Source organism: Stenella coeruleoalba (genome assembly GCF_951394435.1).
Source record: "Stenella coeruleoalba genome assembly, chromosome: 19".
NCBI lineage: Eukaryota > Metazoa > Chordata > Mammalia > Artiodactyla > Delphinidae > Stenella > Stenella coeruleoalba.
The window spans coordinates 11,840,590-11,865,429 of record NC_137165.1 but is presented as its reverse complement, the minus strand read 5'-3'; the positions used below and the strand labels follow the sequence as shown (position 1 = coordinate 11,865,429).

Below are 24,840 nucleotides of genomic sequence, written 5' to 3'. Positions count from 1 at the left end.
GCTTCCCTGGTGGCGCAGTGATTGAGAGTCCGCCTGCCGATACAGGGGACGCGGGTTCGTGCCCCTGTCCGGGAAGATCCCACATGCCGCGGAGTGGCTGGGCCCGTGAGCCAAGGCCGCTGGGCCTGCGCGTCCGGAGCCTGTGCTCCGCGACGGGAGAGGCCACAGTGGTGAGAGGCCCGCGTACCCCAAAAAAAAAGATATAAGTCAAATAAACTGGGGGAAACTATTTTAAACATATGGCAAAGAGTTTACATTCTAATAAAAAGATCTTACAAATAAAAATGAGAAGATGGACACTCAATGGAAATATCAGCAATGGATATAAACAGGTAATTCACAAAGAAATAAAATGGCCAATAAACCTTACTGATAATTAAATATAAACTTAAACTAGAATACTTTTTTTGTTTCTCAGACTAGCAAAGATTCTTAGAAGTGCATAACATTTTTTTTTTCCTTTGGCTGTGCTGCAGTGGAAGAGCAGAGTCTTAACCACTGGACTGCCAGGGAAGTGCATAACCTTTGACACAGCAATCATACATGTAGATTATTATCCTAAGAAAATAACTAAGCAAATACAGAGAAACATAAGATAGTCAATGAAGTATTATTTTTAATAATGAAAAACTGGAGCAAAACTCTTAAGAGAACTAATTAAATAAATTAGAGTATAAACTGGAAAATGTTGCATCAATTAAAATTATTTAGATCTATATTCAACATAAAAAGATATTCACTACATAGCAAGTAAAAAAACTACATAACTAAAAATACATGTATTAAATGATCTCACTTTTGTTAGATATATTTGTCTGTGTATATATGTGTGTGTATACACATACACACACACACACACACACACACAGTTTTGTGTCTGTCTTCCATCCAAGTACTAACCAAGTCCGACCCTACTTAACTTCCAAGATCAGACAAAATCGAAGACATTCTGGGTGGTATGACCACAGAAAGACTGTCCATCTGTCTGTCTGTCTATCTATTGAGAGACTGGAAAGATATACACTAAAAGTATTGACCTGGAGGAATTTGTAACTAATTTTTCTTTTAGCTTCTTTTCTCCCTGATTTTTATTTAATGAACATACATTACTTGTGTAGTTTTTTCAGTTAAAATGCTTTACAGCAACTCGGGGAAATGCTTGGGATGAAAATCATAATGTAAAATATCTAAATTATGATTTCAACTAAAATCAACTCTTGGTTATCAGAAGGAGGTCAGTGATGGTCAGAGGATCACTCAAAAAATCATGGTCTACACACCAATAGTTCTCAACTGTGGGCCTGGGCTAACAGAATCAGCATCATCTGGGAAAGTGTGAGAAAGTCTTATTATCAGGCCCACCCTGATCTATTAAGTCAGAAACTATAAGAGTGGGGCCCAGCATTTGTGTTTTAACAAGTCCTTCATGTGACTTTGATGCTTGCTAAGGTTTAAGAAACTATACTCAATTCTTGATCACCTAGGAAAGGTGGAACATGCAACAGGAACATCCCATTAACTTAGTAATTAGGCAACAACTGAATGGTTCTTACTAACCCCTCTCTTCCAACTCTAGTGGGGAGGAGAGGGTTGAAGACAGTAATGTCAAGTGAGTGAAACTGAAGGCCCCTGATTAACTTGCAACCACATTAATTCACCATCACCCCCTTAAGTAGCCAGATAGTAAAAGGAGAAAAAAAAAGGTGTAATTGGCGGGGAAAAAAACAGTGAAAAATAATGCATCAAAATGCTAACAGTGATTAGGTTAAGGTCTATTTTTTTTTCTTTTCTCTCTTACCTGCCAATGTAGTAATAATACTTTTGTAAATGTCTTAAGAGAGAGAAAAACATTTTAAAATCAGATGAAAATCTAATTTGATTTCTTTAAACAATTTACTTGAAGAAGTACTTCAACTAAGCTGTCTAAGGTATACAAAGTAGATCTTGAAACAGTGAAATTCTAAGCTAGCTTTGTAAAGTGGGTTTAATGCCTCAGTAGTCTCCTAATGAAAAGAAAAAATATGTAGGCCATGCAATTTGTCCAGAGTCACCAAAAATGCCAAAGCTGTGTACAGGCAGACCTCATTTTATTACACTTCACTTTATCTCACTTTGCAGATAGTGTTTTTTCACAAATTGAAGGTTTGTGGTAACCCTGTGTTATCAGATGATGGTTAGAAATTTTTAGCCATAAGGTATTTTTAAATTAAGGTATGTACATTGTTTTTTTAGACATAATGGCAATGCACACTTAATAGGCTATGTGTAAACATAGCATTACATGCACTGGGAAAACAAAAAATTCATGTGACTCACTTTGTTACAATTTTTGCTCTTGATGGCAGTGGTCTGGGACTGAACCTGCAATATCTCCGAGGTCTGCCCGTACACCACTACTTGGCTCATACAGCCTTATCTTGGAAAGATAGCTTATGCCTAATGATGAGAGCATCCCCAACACCACAACCCTCAAATATCTTCTCTGTGGTAGTTTAATTAATTTTATTTTAAAATTTGGCTGGTTTCCTTTAATAACTCTTACCCCAATTGTCCAAACAAATAAATTTGACCTGTACGGTTGATAAACCAAAATCTAGTTTTCTTTTCTTTTTTTTTTTTTTTTTAGTTTTCTTAAAAACCACATCAGCAGGGACGTCCTGGAAGCCCTCAAAATTTCAAATAAAATAAGATCCAAGTGATCGCCAAATTTTCCCACTCCTGCCTTGACTCTTCCCTTAATCTCCAAAATAAACTGAGAATAGATGCATTTTGAGACTCAGACTAAGCAGCCCGTGGTATAAGGTGGGCAGAGAACAATGAACCAGAAGGGTATGTGCTTCCAACTGTGTACTTTTAGGCAAGCGATTCAGTCTATCTGCTTCCAATCTACGTAAGCAAGTGGCTATAAAAGTCAGATGACCCCATAAACCAGAAATTACCTTTAAAAAGATTAGACTCTGAGAAGTGAAACCAGTTGGCATCCATGACTTGCCTGGTATATCTGCTGCTAGAAGCCGTCACCCTCTCATCAGGCCCAGCGCAGAAGCTGGTAAAAATCTGTGACTGCAAGGATGAAAAGAAGGTAACACCTAACCTTCCGACTTCACTGTAGTCCACGATGCATATTGTCATGCTTTGGAAAACTTGAAATTTTCTTTTGGAGAACTTGAAATTTTCTGTGACCTAGTTGGGTTTTTTTTTTTTTTTTTGGTCTGATTTCAGATAAATGTTTTATAAGACATTTGGAAAGAATGGGAATAAACTTATCTGTACGCAAGTAGCCATTAAATGAAGTATACTGAGGAAATTAATTTTGTTACTTAAATCCTCCATTCAATCTGTCAAATCTGAGAAAGGTGTTTTGAATCTCCTACTGTGACTCTGGTTTGTCTTTGAGTTTCCAACTATTTTTTTCTTCATGCCCTTTACAAAAAGTTTTTAGCTCATAAAATTTAAAAATCATGATAGACTGTATCTTTTTTTTTTTTTTTTTGCCACACTGCAGGACTTGCAGGATCTTAGTTCCCCACCAGGGACTGAACCCGAGCCCCAGCAGTGAAAGCACCGAGTCCTAACCACTGGACCACCAGGGAATTCCCATAGACTGCATCTTTTATCAGTATAAACATCCTCTTTAGTCAGTTTAAGGATGTACCCTTAAATATAACTTCTTGGAAATAAAAATAAACCCCATATCGTACTTCAAAATAATCCCAGTGTCAAAAAGGAATAAAAGTATACAGGGTCTAGTTCTGTTACGGCAGTGTGACAACCCATGCTACTGTAACTGATTATAGCTAAAAACTGTAGACAGTGTACCAAAAACAGCTACCAGAGGATTCTGAAAATAAACAAAAGCATCTGAATTGTAGGGGGAGGCAAAACTTGAAGAAGCAATTGCACTGGACAAGCTTCTCCATTGTTTTTTTTCCCTTTATGGCTTTGTCCTGAGGGTAGACTTGTCCAGGAGGAACACTGCCGTAGTGACCACGAGGATGCCTAAAACGCCAATAAAAACTCCACCTTTCTGGTCAGATGAACCAGGCAAAGGAGCCCCCAGGGCACTGAAGGGTCAGGGGAGAGTCCCAGAGTGAAGAGAACCAGAGAAGGAGATCTCCTAATTCTGTGCACAAGCCACAAGGCCTCAGGCTCACCTCTAAGCCACTGATGCACAGAACAGTCCTAGCCCAGCTTTAAGAACTGAAGTGATATTTGAACCACCACCCACAGAAGGTGAAACAGAAGCTGCAGTTTGCACCTAAGGAGCCTTAGCATTTTCCAGAGGATGACACAGGACCAAAGCCTACACAACATAATGGCAATGTCCAGGATACAATTCAAAATCATTTGATAAAGAAAAACATTTGGAAAATATGACCGTTTTTCAAGGGAAAAGATAACGTCAAGATGACCCAGATACTGAACTTATGAAAGACTTGAACACATCTAGTATAACTATGCTCCAGAAGGTAAAGGGAAACACACTTGAAATTAAAAGAAAAATTTTCAGCATATAAATTATAAGAAATAGAAATTATAGAAATGAAAAATATGATATGTATAATAAAAACATACTCAGTGGGCTCAAGAGCAGAATGAAAACAGCAGTGCAAAGTCAGTAAACCTGAAGATAGATCAGTAGAATTTATCCTATCTGAAGAACAGGAAAAAAAAAAAAAAAAAAGGTTGGGAGAAAAAAAAAAAAGAGAGAGCCTCAAAGAGACCTGTTGGATAGTAACAAAGGGTCTACTACTGGAGTCTCAGAAAGAAAGAGATCAAGGAAGAAAAATAATGAAGAAATGATGGTCCTTTCCTAATTTGGTGACAGACCTAAATTTTTAGATTCAAGATCAGAGTACCCTAAACAAGAAGAAAATCATATCTAGATACATCATCAGCAAACTACTGCAAACTAAACATAACGAACAAGTCTTTACCACTTCACATCCGGTAGAACAGCCTCTATCAAAACAAAACAAAACACAGTAAACAACAAGTATTGGTGAGGATGTGGAGAAATTGGAACCCTTGTGCACTGTTGGGGGAAATGTAAAATGGTGCAGACCGTATAGAAAACAGTTCCTTGAAAATTTAAAATAAAACTACTATATGATCCAGCAATCCCACTTCTGGGTATGTACCCAAGAGAACTGAAAGCAGGCTCCTGAAGAGAGATTTGTACACCAATATTCACTGCAACATTATTTACACTAGCCAATAGATGGAAGCATATATTGCTCAATATGTAGATGACCATATATTCCTCATCTATAAGAGGGAATAAACAATAGTACTTACCTCAAAGTGTTATTCTAAAGATAAGTGAGTTAATACCTGTAAACTACCACCACATGTTAATTGCTATACAAAAATTTCCTATGATTATTATTAAAACAGACTATTTTAAACCAACACACAGACAAATTTAGCATAAACAGAGATTACAGAGAAAAACACAAAAGCCATGTTAGGGTTGAGTAAGGGGACATAACACAGATTAACTGAAGCTCTAAGAAAATCTCTGGGAGGGGGTCTCAGCTGTTAGCAGGAGGCCACAAGGCTGTTTGAGTGTCCTCATGACACAGCAGCTAACTTCTTCCAAAGTGAGCAATCCAAAAGACAGAGCAAGGAAGAAGTCACAATGCCTTCAAAGAACCTATCTCTGCAGTAACATGTTATCAATTACAAGCTCAGTCAGCCTATACTTAAGAGGAATGGAATCAGGATCCTCCTTTGAAGGGAGGAATAACAAATAATTTATGGACATATTTTAAACCACCATAGATATCTTCAAAATACTGAAACTGAACAACCTAGAACTAGCAGTTCACATGGTATCTAACAGATACCATTGTCCCTGTGAGTTTGCTGGAGCACCTTAGTGTGCCTGAGCACAGAGTCTGGGACCCTATGCTCCTTCCACTGCACAGTGCAACCTCCCAGGTCTGTGCTTTGGTGCGTAGTTTTCCTAACTGGACTGAAAAGGAGGGAAGGAGGATGCTTTCTGTTTTTGGAATGGCTTGACAGGACACAGGACACATTCCAGGAAAGCTGAATGACTCACCATAAACTCTCATGCCAGGGAACCATAAGATCTTTGCTGGTGGAAGCATGCAAGAAATTCTAGCTTCAAAACAGCCATTCTACAGCATTGGAACTGCTCAGTGTCAGCTGCTATTACTGAAGTGCTATAGAGAGGCTATAAACAAACCACTTAGCCTGAAGCAAACTGCTTTACTTCATAAAGAAGTGAAATATCGTGCATCAAGATTTGTTGTACTGTGTTGAGCTAACAGTTATATTCTTTCTCTTCCCAGTTGATCAGTCAGTATCTTTATAAACATCTTTATACTTAAAATAACCAATAAATAAAAAGCAAATTTATACTTTTGACCTTTATATTTTGAAACAATTTCAGACTTAACAAAACAGTTGTAGAGTTCCCGTATACCCTCTACCCATCTTCCCCTAATATTAGCATCTTACATAACCATAGCACAATTATTAAAACCAGGTGACTAGGACCGATACAATACTATTAACTAATTACAAACTTTGCCAATTATCCCAGTAATGTCCTTTTTATGGGCCAGAATCCAATTGAGGTACCACACTGCATTTCATTATCATGTCTCCAATCTCTAACAGTTCCTTAATCTTATCTTGTCTTTCATGACCTTAACATATTTGAGTAATACTGGCCAGTTATTCTGTGGAATGTTCCTCAATTTGGGTTAGTTTGATGCTTTCCCATAATTAGATTGAGGTCATGCATTTATGGCAAGAATCCTACAGAAGTGATTGTGCCTTTGTCACTGCATCATATCAAGCGCAAAATATTTTACTTTTTTTTTTTTTTTTTGCGGTACGCGGGCCTCTCACTGTTGTGGCCTCTCCCATTGCAGAGCACAGGCTCCGAACACACAGGCTCAGCGGCCACGGCTCACGGGCCCAGCCGCTCCGCAGCACGCAGGATCCTCCCGGACCGGGGCACGAACCCGTGTCCTCTGCATTGGCAGGCGGACTCTCAACCACTGCGCCACCAGGGAAGCCCAATATTTTACTTTTTTGAACAAGGTATGATTTAAGAAAACTTTCATGTACCCAAATACATTTTAAACACTTGGTATATAATGCCTACTGTATCTTCATCAACATGTGCTAAAATTCTTATAACAATTAATAGAATTAAAGTTGTGCTTATTTTGAATTTTAAGAAATATCAGTTACACAAGAACCTCCAAAGAAAATGTGAGACTTAGGATGTCACTCTAAGAATGTAAGTTCCATACAAATACGAATTTAATTTTGTTCACTGCTATAACCCTAGTACCTTGAAAAGTGCCTGCCACTCAGCATTTGTGATATTAATGGACTAATTCTGAAGAAACAAAATCCCAATAAATTCATAAAATGATTTTCTTAAGTTCATGAGTGTGGAAAAGGTTCAACCATTTAAAACACAGCTTTTACGCTATTTATACACTTGTTTACAAGAGCCTATTTCCAATCTCCCTCAGGCGTGAGGCAGCCATGGGCAGTAGTGCTTCCAGGTATCGTATAACACACAGGCTTCTCAGGCAGTTTCAGTTGCTGCAAGCCCAGATTTAGGTAATCACACCCATGCCCACCCAGGCAACTCAGCAGGACTCTGCACAAGACACACAAACATGAACAGGTCCACAAATGCAACCACCTCCTTGGAACCCTTCAAAGATAAACTTTATAAATAAAAGTAAAGATGGGCTTCCCTGGTGGTGCAGTGGTTAAGAATCCGCCTGCCAATGCAGGGGACACGGGTTTGAGCCCTGGTCCGGGAAGATCCCACATGCCGCAGAGCAACTAAGCCCATGCACTACAACTACTGAGCCTGTGCTCCAGAGCCCGAGAGCCACAACTCCCGAAGCCTGGGCGCCTAGAGCCCGGGCGCCTAGAGCCTGTGCTCTGCAGCAAGAGAAGCCACCACAATGAGAAGCCCGCGCACCACAACGAAGAGTAGCCCCCGCTCGCCTCAACTAGAGAAAGCCCACGCGCAGCAAGGAAGACCCAAGGCAGCCAAAAGTAAATAAATAAAATTTTAAAACGCTTAAAAAAAAAAAAGAAAAGATACCATAAGCTCCACTACAGCTATCTTAGTAGATGCCTGATTTACCAAAGCCACCAGAAACATTGACTCTGCAGCCGCTCACTCCTGAAAGCAAACCTTGTAGCCCGGATCAAACCATGCTGATTATTTACAGCAGGAGGCATGTTCAGGGACATTTAAAGGCATTAACATTATACCTCCCTAAACTCTAGAAAATCTCCTGCTTCTCAGTGATCCAATCTTGTGGTCAGATAGTCACAGATAGTGTTAAAGCAGCTCTTAAATGTTCTAATGTACTAAAAAAGTAAAAGCAAAATTTTAAGTGCAATGTTTAATGCAATTTTGCAATTAATTAATTAATGCAATTTTCTGTGTTCTTACGTAATTTTATTTGTTCTGGGGAGCAGTCATATTTTATTTTTCCCACTCATTCATTTTGGTTGTATGCAATATTTCACAGCTACATTTACCATGATAAACATTTACACTGTCTGAATTACCTATAACAGAATCCATCTGACAGAAGTCAAATGATGAGGTGAAAAAAAAAAAGTATGACTATTTTATAGCTCAGCTGTCTAACTGTTTTCTAAATCCTTCATACCCATTTACAATGTGACTGGCAATGTGCAAGAATACCAATTCCATGAGCCTCACAACTACTGGGATCATCAATTTTTTTTTTTTTTTTTTTTTTTGTGGTACGCAGGCCTCTCACCATTGTGGCCTTTCCCGTTGCGGGGCACAGGCTCCGGACGCGCAGGCCCAGCGGCCACGGCTCATGGGCCCAGCCGCTCCACGGCATGTGGGATCTTCCCGGACCGGGGCACGAACCCGTGTCCCCTGCATTGGCAAGCGGACTCTCAACCACTGCGCCACCAGGGAAGCCCGGGATCATCAATTTTTGATACTGTAGGTATCAAAAGGTGGTAACTTAGTCTAAACTTTTTTCTAACAAAGTTGAATATTTTCAATATTTTATTATCTCTACTAGTCTTTGAAAACTACCTGTTCATGTAATCAAGATCCTATCATGCACTGTGAAGAACACCTCATGATCCAATGGGTTTTAAAAGTTATTCATAATTGTGTTATATGGGGTCAAAGATATAAGGCTTCAAAAGACTTTACTTTTAAAAAAGAAAAACTGTTCAGATTTCAATCATGTGGACTGGTGTCCTTCCAGTAAAGACCGTTTCCCAAGTAGATGTTTTAGTTATAGGCATGAATGCATATGCTCATGTATATGCATGTATGAATATTTGTGTGTTTACAGCTATGAATTACGGACCTCAGGTTAAATCCCAGAAATGATCATGAGACAGAGTTCACTCACAGTGGAGAAGCATCAGACAATTTACCCCCTAAATTCTTGAGATAAATGCTTATTTAACCTGTGCAACACTGCTCAGGTGTTAGCCACCTCTGACACGTTCCTTATCAGCCCAAGTCAGTCTCTTCTGTACCTTAGACATAAAGCCATTACACTACTGTATATACAGCCCTGGCCTTAAATGATTTGTTATCAGCCCATTTCCTCCAACAGAGTATGCGCTCTGTATGGCAAGGATGGTGTCATAGCCATCTCAGTGCTCCTAACACTACACATGGAAAACAGTACCTTCTGAATTGGCAAACCTTTTGAACAAAGACATAAATCAGACTTTCCACACAATCACTTCTGCAAGTAACGCATATCTTAATGCCTGGGTATGCTCCTTACCACATTATAATTCTCTTGATTATTAATATCAGAATTAAATTCAAAATTTGCTCTTTTTATTTTTTTTAAGCAGCTGTTAGGCAAGTACTAAGTGAAAATGCAATTTTGAAATCAACTTTTGAAAACTATGTTTTTAAGTTTACTTAACCACCATATTTACCCAAATTCTACACAACATACTGTGGCATAAAACAATTAAATAATAACATTAAACAGCTCAATGCACTTATTCAAATCCTAAAGACTGATGGTCATCCTTTGATGTTAAAGAAAGAATATTCTTATTCTTTGGAATAAATGTTACTTCTGAATTCAGTTCTTATAGACCAGGAAAAGTACTTTTGGCAGCTATGATTAAATTTTAAGCAACTGAACAGCAGCAGGACTTTTTCTTAGAGTGGAAGAAAAATTTTTCTCTACACATGCTCCCATATTTATAACATACTACTATATGAAAAGAGTTTCTGGATAAATATTCTTATTTTATAAATTCTAAGAATACTGTGAATCCTCAAATATCTATGATTTATCAGCCAGACATTAAACAGAAGTGTCCACAAAGTACAACCTACTGGTTCACTAATTATTTAACTAGTTTATGGTCACCATCAATTTGTAAGAAAAGTATTCTACGTTCATTAAACCACAAATATTTCAAAATTACACACCATAACCTTCTGCCAAGTGTTCTTGTGCTGGGAGTTTTGAGTCCCCAGCCCATCAGAGGCTCACCTGACAGGTCCAGCTCCTCGGTGGAAGACAAACTGGCCAGACTCCAGCTGTCACTGCGGGCCGCCAGGACAAACTTGTGAGCATTGATGTGCCTGCCCCCAACCTTTATCTTCAGATCACTGATGAAGAAAAATACCCACAGATATAAAATGTCATTATAACTAGGTGTAGCTAGGATTCACAGCTGATAAATATATGAGTATTGACTGATCAACATACATCTGCAAAAGAAAAAAAAATCACAGCAGAATTATTTCTCTATGCTACCACTGAATTCTGATGGCTCATATTTACAATATGTTGCTAGACACGTTTTCTATTTCTAACTTCTAGCTTTAGTTCACGTGGGATGTTCTGCTTTCAAAGACATTCCCTAATGTCACCCACAAGATGGTGAACCTACAAGTTATCAATACACAGGATTATTAATATTCATATAAAGAGAAGAGGTTTTATGAAGGAAAAAAAATCAAGATTAATCATCAGGAGACAGAGAGAGAAAGATTAAAGATTGTGATGACAGCTCTGAGACTACAGTGCTGCAATGCTCCACACTATATTAATGCTCAAGCAAGGTTAAACCAAAAACCATGAACAAATTAGCTTTGACAAAGCAGTCAAGAATATGAAACCCAATATCTACACTCCTGTTCTCACCAGAAACATTCAGACCTATTATTGGCCATTTTTTACTCAACCATTTATAAAGAAATGGGATGAGAGAAATCTTGTTTTCAAACATGTTTCCATATGTATGACTTACCACTACATGAAAAGAGCTTTCCAAATAGTTATTTATTTTTAACTCTGAAATGTCAGATGTCAAGGTGGGAAAGCATCTGGGCAGTTAACAAAAACCTAAGGGTGACCTACTGGGCTGACACAAGCATGTGCCAGATGGCAGCGCTGGCAGCAATCCACAGGCACGAATCAGCATCACCCTGCTTGTATCTGCATGTCTTTTTATTTTTATATTCCCGTTGAAAATAATTTGTTAGGCTGGAAAGGTTTCAGAAACTAAATTCAGAGAGAGGGAGAGAGGGAGAGAGGAAGGGGGGGGGGAGGGGGAGAGAGAGAGAGAGAGAGAGCGAGAGAAAGGAAGGAAGGAAGGAAGGAAAGAAAGAAAGGGAGAGAGAGAAAGGGAGGGAGGGAGGGAGGAGAGAGAAAAAGAGAGAAAGAAAGAAAAAACTATTACATGAATTGACTCATCCACTTAAAAGGAGATGCAAACATAATACTGCTTCTATACAACGCTTGATGCAAACACATTTTACCCCACAAAAGCACTGTCTAGAACATACTTTATAATTATGTAAGCATATCAGTTCTACTTCTATTAAAGAACTAACCAAGTTGCAACTAATTATGTTAGATCACAAGAGTAATAGGGTACTTATTATTTCAAACTATTAGAAAATACTGTTAACACAAAACACTATCAATAAAGAAGAAATACAATTGATATTCTATTTTAAATGGAAGATAAAACTGTCTCATATTATATCCTATGATAAGGTTTAAAAATTATAATGAAAACAAAGCACAAATAATTTTTACACTCTAAATTTATTTGTAAAGTATTAAATTCTAATAATGTAAATGAACAGTCACTGTTTACTGTTTCTGCCACAAACCTGACTTTAGCCACAAAATTATAAAAATGAATGTTTCTATAAAATTCCTACTATTATTCATGAATGTCAAGTCAAAACTTTTTCTTCTGTAGTCTTAACATCTCAAAAGGAAATAAATATAAGGATTTCACTAATCTCTAATAATAATAGTTTTTAAAAATATGATTCAAAAATGTAAAATTGGACAGGTCAAGTCTATGAGGACTCTATGCAGAAACAATTAGGAGGCTAGCAATTTTTTAAAAATTTCATCCTAGTCAACTAAAGGCATTTCCTTTTAAAATATGGATACTAGGATGTAACAACTGGAGAGGAAACATAAATAAAGAGCTTCTTGCTAGAGTGTCTCAATCAAACACTTTAATAGGAAAAATTATAAGCTTGTTTGCTAAAAAAATGGTAGTAAATAACTACATATAACCATCATTTTTAACTGTCTTATGGGACCAAAGCCTCCTCCTGAACTTAAGTAAGAATAAAAGAAATGCACCAATTTCTTCCACATCACTCAATTTAAAAATTTTAACACTGACCCTTCAGTTATTCCAATTACTGAAATACACATAAAAACACTATTTAAATTCAACAAAATGCATGTTCATGGGACAAAGTATTCCCCCCCCACATCTTGGTAAAAGAGTATCTGCTTCAGAAATTGATATTCCAGTTTCACTTATCCCATCTCAACAGGTAAGTCCTCTTTGAAGTCTCCATTCCTCATCTGATTATCAATTGTAGATAACAAAGGTATTCAGCCTTCTTTTGATAAAGGACAGGTTTTAGAAGAGGAAGAGAGACCCACCAGAACCATGGGATCATACCATAGCCAACCAGGTAAAAAGTGGCCAGAAGAGATAACTGCCCAGTCTCATTCCCAGTCTCCTAGAAGGAATACAGTATAAGAATGCAATCAGGGACTTCCCCTGGTGGTGCAGTGGTTAAGAATCCGCCTGCCAATGCAGGGGACACAGGTTTGAGCCCTGGTCCGGGGAGATCCCACATGCCGTGGAGCAACTAAGCCTGTGTGCCACAACTACTGAGCCTGCGCTCTAGAGTCCACGAGCCACAACTACTGAGCCTGTGCACCTAGAGCCCGTGCTCCACAACAAGAGAAGCTACTGCAAGGAGAAGCCCACGCACCCCAATGAAGAGCAGCCCCCTCTCGCAGTCTGCAACTAGAGAAAGCCTGCGCACAGCAAAAAAGACCCAGTGCAGCCAAAAATTAATTAATTAAATATAATTAATTAATTAAATAAATATTTTTTAAAAAGGAATGCAATCAACTGTTACGTATTACAGAAAGTAAATTATGGGAATTCTAATGGGTAAGAGCCTTGGACAGTGGGACAGCTGTGTCTGTAATAGAAATGCTAGGCTTCCTGGGGCCAACGGAAACAAAGTTTTCACTTGTCCATGGGAAAAAGAGGAGGGCGAAAAGAAAAAAAAACAATGAACTATATTTTACAAGTAGATACATCCATTAGATTTAAAGAAAGCCCTGTCCTTTACTCAGAGTATGTACTTCCTATTTTTTTGGTATTAATTTTTTCTTTTCTTTTAGAAATGATTAAGATGGTAGATGGCAATCCTGGATTTTGATCTATTTTAAATGTCATAATTTCAAAATTTTACTTAATCATCTAATCCAATCATCCTTCTCCCTAGTAGGCAAATCCTTCCTTCCACACACATTCATGTCCATGTTTCTTTTCCACATCCACATCCCAGCTCAGTCCTTCATCACTTCCGGTCTGGACTATTTACGACAACATCATGGCTGCTCTTGTCTTTTTATAATTTCATCTATACGATGTTACCAGACTAATCTGCCTAAAACACCACTTTGATTATGATAGTCCTATAACTCAAAAACACTGTTCCACACTTCCTAGAGGATCAAATCCAAATTCCTCACCTTGGCATCCCCAATCCACCCTACCTTACCCACCTCTCCCAGTGCTCCCCTACATGGACATGTACCCTAAAATGGGCCCCTCACTGTCCTCTAAATCCTCCACATGTTCCCATGTTTGAGCCTATTCTCAGCCACTCTCTCTACTAGTAATATCACTGTCTTTATCTATTAAATCCTACTCAGCCTTTAACCTTTACCTCAAAACTCATTTAATAACAATTAAAAACTGAGCACTTACTATATGCTAGACTGTTGTTCTAAGTGCTTAAACAGTATTTTATTAATTTAATCCTCACAACAACCCTAAGGTAAACAGTTGTATTATTATCCCCATTTTACAGATTAGGAGGCTGAGGCATGTCATATAGCTCCAGGTCACATAGCCAGTAAGTGGCCAGCTGAGCTTCTAACACAGGCTGTGTGGCTCCAAAGTCCACCCTCAACCATCATGCTACACTACCCACTAGTTCCAAGAAGCCCTCTTTGACCAGCTCAAGAGAAAGCGACCTCTCCCCTCTGAATCCCTGCACCTGTAAGCTAATTCCTATCTATACCAGCGATGCTATCTATCACCATCACTCCTATACTCTGTACTGAATATAAGCAGCAAACAAAAGAGACAAAATCTTGCCTCAAGGGGCCTACATTCCAGAGACTAAAGGCTGGTCAACTAGTAGAGAGAAATAAACTTGGGAAGAAAGTCAGTAAGAGGAGAAGCTGCAATGTAGCCTGTGAATAAAGCAAAAGGGCTTGCTTCCCCAAACTGGCCCAGTGCCAGGAGCTCACCTATACTGCTCCTGCTCGTACAGGTCGGCCACAATCGTCAGCAGGCGGCTGATGAAGGACTCTTTGCTGCTTTCCTTGTTTGCTTGCGCAGCCAAAAGGGTGCATCTCTTCTCTGTCTCTGCCAATTTCTTCTGCAGCTTGACATACTCCTGTCGGAGAAGCATCAAGTGCTTCTCCAACTTGGCCACCTCCTCTGCAAGGGAGACAGAAAATCAAGTTTACCACAGCATGTGTAAAAGCAGACAGCATCCACTCATCCCTCATCCTGCAGCCAGGATGGCTACCAAAATGACTACAGCTGACCCTTGAACACGGGGTTGAACTGCGTGGGTCTACTTACACACAGATATGTTTCATTCGTAAATACATACAGTACTACACCATCCGCAGTTGGCTGAATCTGAAGATATGGAGGAATCAAGGTCATGGAGGGCTACAAATTACACGAAGATTTATTTTCCACCGTGCCGGAACGTAGGTGTTCCTAGCCCCTGGAGTTGTTCAAGGGTCAACTGTAGTCACGTGACATTCCTACTATTTCTTATTGATACTCCTACAAGACCAAGAGTGGTTTTGTTTGAGGATGCCATCACAGTCCAGGGATGTCTTCCCAGTTTCCCTGAAGACCAATATTTAATATATGGAGTCTCAGGAATGATTATCAGAATTACTTGGGAGGCTTTTTCAAACCACTAGCAGTAATAAGTAACTTCTACATATCACATGCTGTTCTACAAGCTTTCCGTGAACTCTCATGCAAGATTCATGACAACCCCATGGGGTAGGTACTATTACTAGCCACACTTTTCAGATGAGGACACTGGGCCACAGATTAAGAATTTGCCCAAGGTCACGAAGCTGGTGAGAGGTGGGGCTGGGATATGAGCCCAGGCATTCTCATTCCGGGGCCTGTGATCTATTAACCACCACCCCACACTACCTGACACCTGCCCTCCCTCAGGAAGCCTCAGGGCAGTCAATAACGGTTCAGATGAAAGCAAGTAATATTCCACAGGTGTGCTGGGGCAGATTTAAAAGGTTGAGAACCACTGTATTTTTTTTTAATTAATTTATTTATTTTTGCTGTGTTGAGTCTTCGTTTCTGTGCCAGGGCTTTCTCTAGTTGTGGCAAGTGGGGGCCACTCTTCATTGCGGTGCGCGGGCCTCTATCGCGGCCTCTCTTGTTGCGGAGCGCAGGCTCAGTAGTCGTGGCTCACGGGCCTAGTTGCTCCGTGGCATGTGGGATCCTCCCAGACCAGGGCTCGAACCCGTGTCCCCTGCATTAGCAGGCAGATTCTCAACCACTGCGCCACCAGGGAAGCCCGAGAACCACTGTATTTGATTCATTAAATTCAACAAACATTTACCGAGTAGCTACGAGGTGCCAGACACTACAGTGGTAAGCAAAATCAGACATATCTTTCCTCAGAGCTTTCAGTAACCGGGGAAAGTAAATTTTTATAATTAAAATAATAATTGCAACAACCAAATGCAAAACTACAACTCTAATGAGTACTAGAAGAAAAGAACAGAGCTATGAGAACCTATAATAAAGAAATTTAACTTCCGACATCAGGCAAGACTCCCCTGAGGATGCAAGCAGTCAAGAGACTTCTCTCTTCCTTTCCCTGGAACTTTGGTGGGGATTCGTGCAACCATGCATAAATCATCGTATCTAGGGAACCACAGTGCTGCTATGGTCATTCTCTGGGCTTCGGTCCATCCACCCCCTACTCCCCACCACAGATATTCCAAATCTTGACACCGCCCTCAACCCCATCTCCCACCCAATCTGCCTCATTCTTGGCCAATGTCTTGAGAAAACTGAGCTACTGCCACCGACCCCCACCGTGCCAGCAACTACTCCCATCTACCCTATGCTTTCTCAGTGAAACCATCTCCCTCCTATCCAAGCTTAATCCCTCCACCTCTGCTCCAAACCCATCACTCTCCTCTGGTCCTCTGCTTGATCATCAACCCCCCCTCCTCCAGCAACTTCAATCTCTTTCAGCTGGGCCCTTCTCATCAGCACATAAAGCTGTCCAGGTCTATACCTAGTAAAAACAAAACTCTCCTTCCACACATCCGACCCACCTCTGCCCTTCCAGCTCTATCTACCACACACATTTCCTCACCCACTACTCCCCTGCCACTCCCTCCTTCTGTCCCCACCACTCCCTTGAAACTCCTCTCACTGATGACCTTCTAATTGTCAAACCCAATAGACACTTGCCAGTGGGTCTCCTCCCACACCTCTGTAACATGACTCAGGACACTACTGTCCATCCCTCTTTTCTTCTCTTCTTTCAGCAACCACAATGCCACCTTCTCTCCAGTTCTGGTGCTCTGTCTCTTTCACATGCTTCTCTGCATCCCTCCGAACACTTGACCACTGACACTCCCCAGGGGGTCTATCCTTGGCCCTCTTCTCCACCGTGGGATCTCCTAAGGCAGCAGATTTTTGGTCTGTGGTTGATGCCAAAATCCAGTGCCAGTGATCCGTAGATTCATCTCTCTAGTGCAGATCTCTCTTCTTAGCTTCAACTATCCATCTGCCCGACAGACATTTCTCCCTAGTGGCCCACAGGCACGTCAAATTCTCTATCCCCAAAACAAAGCTTCGAGCAAATTTGCTCTTCCTTTGTATGGTCCCTATATTAATAAATGACACCAGCATCTATCCTAGTTACCTGAAGAAGAAATGTGGGAGGAATCCTGGATGTCTCCTGTTCACTCACATGACTCTAACCCTACCCCAACTCAAAAACTGACCTTCCCACTTAAAAAACAAAGGAATGGTTAAATAAAGTGACATAAGAGTTTGAAGTTATTATGCAACTATTAATGTTTTCAAAGAAATATGTGATACTAAACATGCATTTTCAAATTATAAATATTATTAACAGAAAAAAGGAGGCTGAGAAGCATATTTTATAAGTCTAATTTTATTAAAAACATTCACATATATGAGGAATAAAAAGACAAATACCACAAAATATCAGATTTTTCTCTTCTTTGCACTTTCCTGCACATTTCAGGTATTCTACAACAAATGTGTTCTCTTTTCATAATTATAAAAAAATATTTAAAGAGAAATGTGTTTAAATACTTAAATACTAATAGCCTATCTTCTGCATACATACAGTAGGGAATTTTTCCCCTTCATCTAGAGATTCCACATTAAATAAATGCCTGGAGTCAAAAACCTGGCTATCTCAGGTATAAATCAGTATTCTTAGGAAAATAAAGGAGAAGGCACTTGCAAGATGAAAATTTGCTTACAACTGCTAAAATGATCACTGTGGTCATGAGTTACATATCAGATGAGAATTCCTAAAACTAATTTTTTTTCAAAATACTGCAATTATTTGGCCTACTAACCGTTAAACCAAATATTGTTTTAAAAAACACTGGCTAAAGGAAAACAGTACTTACAATGATCCTATTGCAATATTTTTTCAAATCTTAGCATTACATTTACACAAAACCCCTTCAGTAGGACTCAGGTCTACACTGCTATTCTGGTGTGACAAATCACTGGTTTTAAAGAGTTCTTCATAGTTACTCAGACTAAAGAGCCATGAAATTGCAATTATTTACCTAAAACGGGGACACATTTAACACAAAGCAATAAATTCATGTGACTGTACAAAATTTATACTTTTTTTCTTCCTGTAAAGAAATGGAGTTGATGGGTCTCTTTAAAGAAAAACTGGCACTCATTTTCTACATGTGGTAACAGAAAATGTAAAAGGACATATGAATTAGGAGTAGCTTCAAATTATGTCCAAAAACTGCTAACACTCTTGGCAAAATCAATCTATGGTGTCACGATAACGGTTATCTTTGGGGGAATGGGCGGAGAGTGGTAATTGGGAGGGCACATGAGGGATGCCCTCTGGGATGCTGGTAACATCCTTTTTTGTTGTTTTTTAACTTAGTAATGGTTACATTCCTGTTTTATTTTGGTAATTCACTGAGCTCTATACTAATGCTTTGCTCTTGGCATGTATCTTATGCTTCAATTAAACAGTTTTAAAAAATTCATATACACCTGTAGTGGATTCTGGAGTCCAAGCAATGGGGATCTAAATCCTTTTAGTAACTAGCTATGGGGACCATGGGCAATTCATTTCTCTGAGCTTTAGTTTCTTTATATGTAAGATGGGGGGCGGGCAGGAATCTACTACTCAGTGCTGTAGTAAAAATTCAATGAAACTACTGTAATTTGCACATGCACTCAAAACTGTCAGCATTGCCTCCACCCTCCTCTTTGCATTTCACAATTACATAATTATTGGATAAACAGTTTAAACTATTTTAACTGTTTACACATTTTTTTGAGTCATGAAAAGCAGAATGAGTTTCAAATGTTTTATTGACTTAGGAATTAAGATTGATCAATTAAAATCATGGCAAATCAACAGGACATTATCAGAAGGATGAGGTGATGAACAAAAGTAAAAACAGAAATGGAAACACCGCTAACTACTGAACGAGCTACTTTAAATACTGCATCACCTCGTATAGCAAGTCTGCAGTGACAATTCCCGAACCAAAAAGTAAAGCCTAACATGCTTTAAAAAATCATCACTACTATTCATTTGAAAGAGGTGTAAGTTAGGCTGTACCTTAAAAAAAGCTCTCAGGGCTTCCCTGGTGGCGCAGTGGTTGGGAGTCCGCCTGCCGATGCAGGGGACACGGGTTCGTGCCCCGGTCCGGGAGGATCCCACATGCCGCGCGGCTGGGCCCGTGAGCCATGGCCGCTGAGCCTGCGCGTCCGGAGCCTGCGCTCCACAACGGGAGAGGCCACAACAGTGAGAGGCCCACGTACCGCAAAAAAAAAAAAAAAAAAAAAAAAAAGCTCTCAAAGAGGCAACTGCTAATCTACCCTAGGAAAAAGTCAGTCAATGCCTATAATTGATCAATCTAGAAATGGCAGTATTATCACTTAGAGGTAAACAGAGAGGAGTGGAAAGTGGTCTGCGGAGTGGGTCTGAGGGGTAGCAAATTTATTTTTTGTTGTAAGTCTTGTAATATTATTTGAACTTTAAATCTATGTGCACTTACAAAGCAAATATACTATTTCACACAAATTTTAAAGATTATGGAAAACAATTACAAATATGAGGAAAAATAAATAATTTTCTAATACCCAAGTGTAAGGGTTTTTATATATCACAAAACTTTAGGAAGGGAAGGAGCCTAAAGATCATCTCTTTTGGCTCAATTCCCAGAGAGTGAACCAAGGAGCAGAAAGGGGACAGGCCCACAACCAGCAGCCTACCCACCTCTTGCCTCAGACTGTGTTTGATGACATTACTCCCAAACTGGCTGCGTAAGAATCACTTAGGCAGTTTGAACTAAAGAGAGAGAGCGCGCCCAAATTCAGTAGATCGGGAGTGGGGTCACAGGAAATACAGAGTACTTTTAAGACTACCCCAGGTATGGGGATGACTAGCCTGGGGAAAAAGTTCAGCCCCCAGCGCGTACCTCCCCAAGTCACACAAAGACTGCTCTGGGAATACTACTGTTTAGATAGAAGACCAACTGAACTGCAATTTTTCTGTTCATTCATTGACTTGTTCAAAGGTTTTCATCTCCTAGGAAGACAGCTGTATAACCTAGTCATTCATTAAAAATTTATTAAGCACCTATGCAGTGCCAGTGTCAAAGTAAAGAAAACCATCTTGGCACATGTTTTTTTACAAAGTCACAAGGTAATAGAGAAGATGGGCAATTAAACAAGACAAATTGATAAAACCTGACAGTACTCTGACAGGGGATGCAAACTGAGCATGGAGCAAGACCACCTGGCTAAAGCCAGCGCAAGGAAAGACACTCCAGACAAGTGATGTTTTACTCCAAAAGATTTAAATAGAGCCTCTGCTTGTAGCATACTGGGTCCAGAAAATGTAAGGAAAAGGCTTCAGTGTTTTGTTTTCTTGGTCAGATTTTCCTTTTAAACTAGTATCGGTCAATGGGTTTGTGCAACAGGCATAATACTAGGCTCTAGGAGAAATACAAATAATTAGAAGGCAAGACCTAGTCTTGTCCTCCATAAAAGTCACTGGCACCACTCACCTGCCTCTCTCTAAGTCAACTAAATGGATGGCCAGAGGACACCTTATCTTGCTAGTTCAAACTAGTGGCTACAGTCACATCCCACTTACCCAAGAGACAGCTTCCAAGTTTTCACAGGGTATAGCCTGTGGCTGTCGACTGCAGATTTTTCTTCCCTGAAGCAAATGAACCCTTTAACCCTGGTTTCAATCACACCATATTCTAGCCAACCTTTTGCTCAAGAGCTCCAATCCATCAAGACTATAGCATCTGTAAATACTCTGCATTTCCATTTCACTTAAACTATCATTCTGCAAGTATTTATGAAGCACCTGCTATGAACTAAGCATTATAGTAGATCACCAGTTGCCTCTTTGAGAGTTTTTTAAAAGGGCAGTCTAATTTGCACCTCTTCCAAACAAATAATGTATTGATAGCACCAAAGGAGTACCAAATATAGAATCAAAGTAGTATCTACAGGAACTCACAAACAGGAGGGAAAAGAACAAAGCTAACAGTCACAAAGAATCTGGATACTGATTCATGTGGGGGAATTATGAGGACATTTGCCTTCAACAGTAGAAAGTTACTAATTCCTTTAACCCTTAAAGAAAAGATCATAAAAGTTCTGTTTCAAACACCTTCTCAAGGAATCCTTGTAAATTTCTTTGGATATCAGTTATACACACGTAAATCCAAAATCTACAGCAATAACCCTAGTCTCTCTCCAGAATTACTGACACAAATTTCTACCTGCAACCTCGACCCTGACATTGTTGTTTCAGTCAACAGTTCCCTAACAACACGAGACATAAATTACAAGGGTTATATAAATTACAAAGAGAAGAGGCAAGATGAAAGGGGGGCTTTAGGATATAGGGCTCTCATTCATGAAATCAGAGATGCTCCCCGCCTAGCATCTTTTGTAGGATGAAACCCTGATCCCAGGTGCACCTAACAGTGGTATTGCAACTGCCACACCGTTTCATAGTATAATGGAGAGAGCACCCAAGGCTGAGATATTATTCTGTGGGCAATGCGTCTGCTTGCAAACAGCAATACAAATGTGTCCTTGAAGTACCACCAAGCTGTAGAGTTCTTATAGGAAAAAGTATACAATTACCATTCTGAGCAATAATGGAGAGAGAATCTACAGCACAGTACAGTGGTGAGGAGCACAGGCTCTGGAGGTAGACTGACTGGGATCAGATCCCAGGCCCAGCACTTCCTAGTTGTGACACTTCAGGCAAAGGCCTCCTTCTCCTCATATGTTAAGTATGTTGTAAACATTAAACATTCAAATACATACAAAGACCTTAGAAGATTACCTGCCTTGCTGTAAGTGGTCAATAAATGTTAATTATTACAATTCTTAGAAAGGCAACACGATACAGTCCTTAAGAGAGTGTACTCTGGGACTTCCCTGGTGCTCCAGTGGTTAAGAATCCGTGCTTCCTGGGCTTCCCTGGTGGCGCAGTGGTTGAGAGTCCGCCTGCCAATGCAGGGGACATGGGTTCGTGCCCCGGTCCGTGAAGATCACACATGCCGCGGAGCGGCTGGGCCCGTGAGCCATGGCCACTGAGCCTGCACGTCCGGAGCCTGTGCTCCTCGACGGGAGAGGCCACAGCAGTGAGAGGCCCGCGTACCGCAAAAAAAAAAAAAAGAATCCGTGCTTCCACTGCAGGGGACATGGGTTCAATCCCTGGTCGGGGAACTAAGATCCCACATGCTGAGCGGCCAAAAAAAAAAAAAAAGAGTGTACTCTGGAGCCTCAGTTGACTGGGCTGAAACCCTGGCCTGCCCATTACTAGCTGTGTGACCTTGGCAAGTCACTTACTCTTCTCCGTGCTTCGATTTTCACAGGTGGAAAGTGGCAATAATCATGGTGTCTCAGAGTGCTGTCCAGGAGTAATTGAGTTAAGATAGATTAAATTATTTAGAACAGTGTCTAGTTTAAAGGTTTACTACCACTTCTTTATCAAGTGACTAGTTTTCAGCTGTGGCTTCTTCTTTCTCTTCCTCCAACTTTCCTTTTGAAAAATAAGACTAGAAATTTAAATAATAGATAAACCTACAGTTTTGCCGAAAGAGCTATGCTAAGTATTGGTGAAGAATGTCAGCACTTGCATTATAATTCAATCATGTTTCTTTCCAAACAATACCCATTTGCTCTTCACCAACGCAGTTGGAGGTGAGACATTTTCATGAGCTCTCTATAATTCATCACTCTTGACCTAACCAAAGATGCCTGAGACAAAAAAGAATCTACATTCACTATTAATAGCCTAAAAAAGAGACCAACATCAACTGCAATATATATATATATATATATATATATATATATATTTTTAATCAGCAAGTCATTGGACAGTCAGAAAAGGAACCCACAATGATCCTTATAAGACTCTTCCTTCTAGGTCAGGAGTCGGCAAACTTTTTCTGTGAGGGGCCAGATAGTAAATAGTTTAGGCTTTGTGGTAGAAAGCAGATCAGTGGTTGCCAGAGGTCAAGGGAATGGGATTGAATGAATGCAAAGGAGTTCAAGGAAATTTTTTAAGATTATAAAAATGTTCTAGATCATGATTTAAGATCTTAAGCCAAAGCCCATGCTCATCCCACTGTACCATGCTACCTATTTTCAGCTCTAATGTCAGGACATCAAACACGTATTTATTATTAATTCACTGATTTAGAAATTAAATGTTGTTTCCATTCCCTACCTTAAATGTGATTTCTACTCCCCTCTGCCTACTCCAATACTAACCCACACTGTATTCATTAAACCTTTTTAGATTAACAAAACCCTGATATTTCCTTTCTCTACACTTCTGTAGTTCTTACTTTCTAGTCCCAATTTTAGCAGTGAATTAGTGTTCTTTTGTATAATCCTTTAATTACCGACTTTCTCCCTACTCTGCTTCAACTATGTCCATTAGATAAAAGAAAAATGATCGTAAAAGCTGTGATAACATTTCATTTTGAGAACTACAAGAATAATTTTTGTTTCAGACATATATTAGAGTCTTCCACATAACAATATTTCATTAAAGCATGTATCAAAGTCCCAGAAAATACTATCTTCTTTGCTGGCACCAGAAAAGATAAGCTCCTCACAGGTGATGAATTACTACCACTACTGCTTTCCTAAACCTGTCATACTAAAGATGTCATTTTTCTTTCACTGGGATTACTGAATATTCACTAACCAAGAGTGCTAACTATGGGAAAATTGTGTAATGGAGAATAAGAAATAAGTGGATACATTTACTGTTCAGAATTCAAGTTCACAAAATACCCTAATGAAAAAAGGAAGGGAAGGAATTCCTGGCCGCCTAGTGGTTAGGATTCCGGGCTTTCACTGCCGTGGCAAAGGTTCAATCCCTGGTCAGGGAACTGAGATCCCGCAAGCTGCACAGCTAGGCCAAAAAAAAAGAGGAAGGGAAGGGGAAAGAAGACAGCAATACCATCGGGAGGAGGTTACAAAGGAATAGTAAGATACCCCTGCCAGTCTGTAACCTCCCAGTTCACACAAAGTTTGTATTACTGAAAACAAAATGGTGCTAAGAGACATTTCACATTTTGACTTTTCACACTTTAAAAAGTCTAGCAATTCTGTCATAACTCAAATGCATTGACAACGTCCAAAAGCCATTACTTAACAAAAGTTTGCTTTAAAAAATCCTTTTACCCCAGTTTACAAATAAAACCAATTACTCAGGACTTCTTAGTTAGGAAAGATGACCTTATTTTATTTATGTATATGTGTGTATATGCACATAGTTATATTTGTTTAAAAAATGATTCAGTAGGGCTTCCCTGGTGGCGCAGTGGTTGAGAGTCAGCCTGCCGATGCAGGGGATACGGGTCTGTGCCCCGGTCCAAGAGGATCCCACATGCCACG

General features: G+C 39.7%; 1 protein-coding gene across 4 annotated transcripts in view; it reads right to left on the bottom strand.

Moving 5' to 3' along the window:
- Window positions 1-24,840, bottom strand: part of ANKFY1 (ankyrin repeat and FYVE domain containing 1) — a 72,473-nt gene that overhangs the window by 40,325 nt on the left and 7,308 nt on the right. Inside the window, exons 1-3 of one of the 4 annotated variants that reach the window (XM_079903950.1) lie at window positions 19,508-19,575; window positions 14,877-15,069; window positions 10,542-10,660 (exon numbers count right to left, since the gene is read on the bottom strand). In XM_079903950.1, the coding sequence (XP_079760076.1) occupies window positions 10,542-10,660; window positions 14,877-15,040 (283 nt within the window). In that variant the 5' untranslated portion in view covers window positions 15,041-15,069; window positions 19,508-19,575. Of the gene's footprint in view, window positions 1-2,939; window positions 3,550-10,541; window positions 10,661-14,876; window positions 15,070-19,507; window positions 19,576-24,840 lie in introns of those variants that run through there. The other 3 variants (XM_079903949.1, XM_079903952.1, XM_079903951.1) reach the window with 3 other exon arrangements.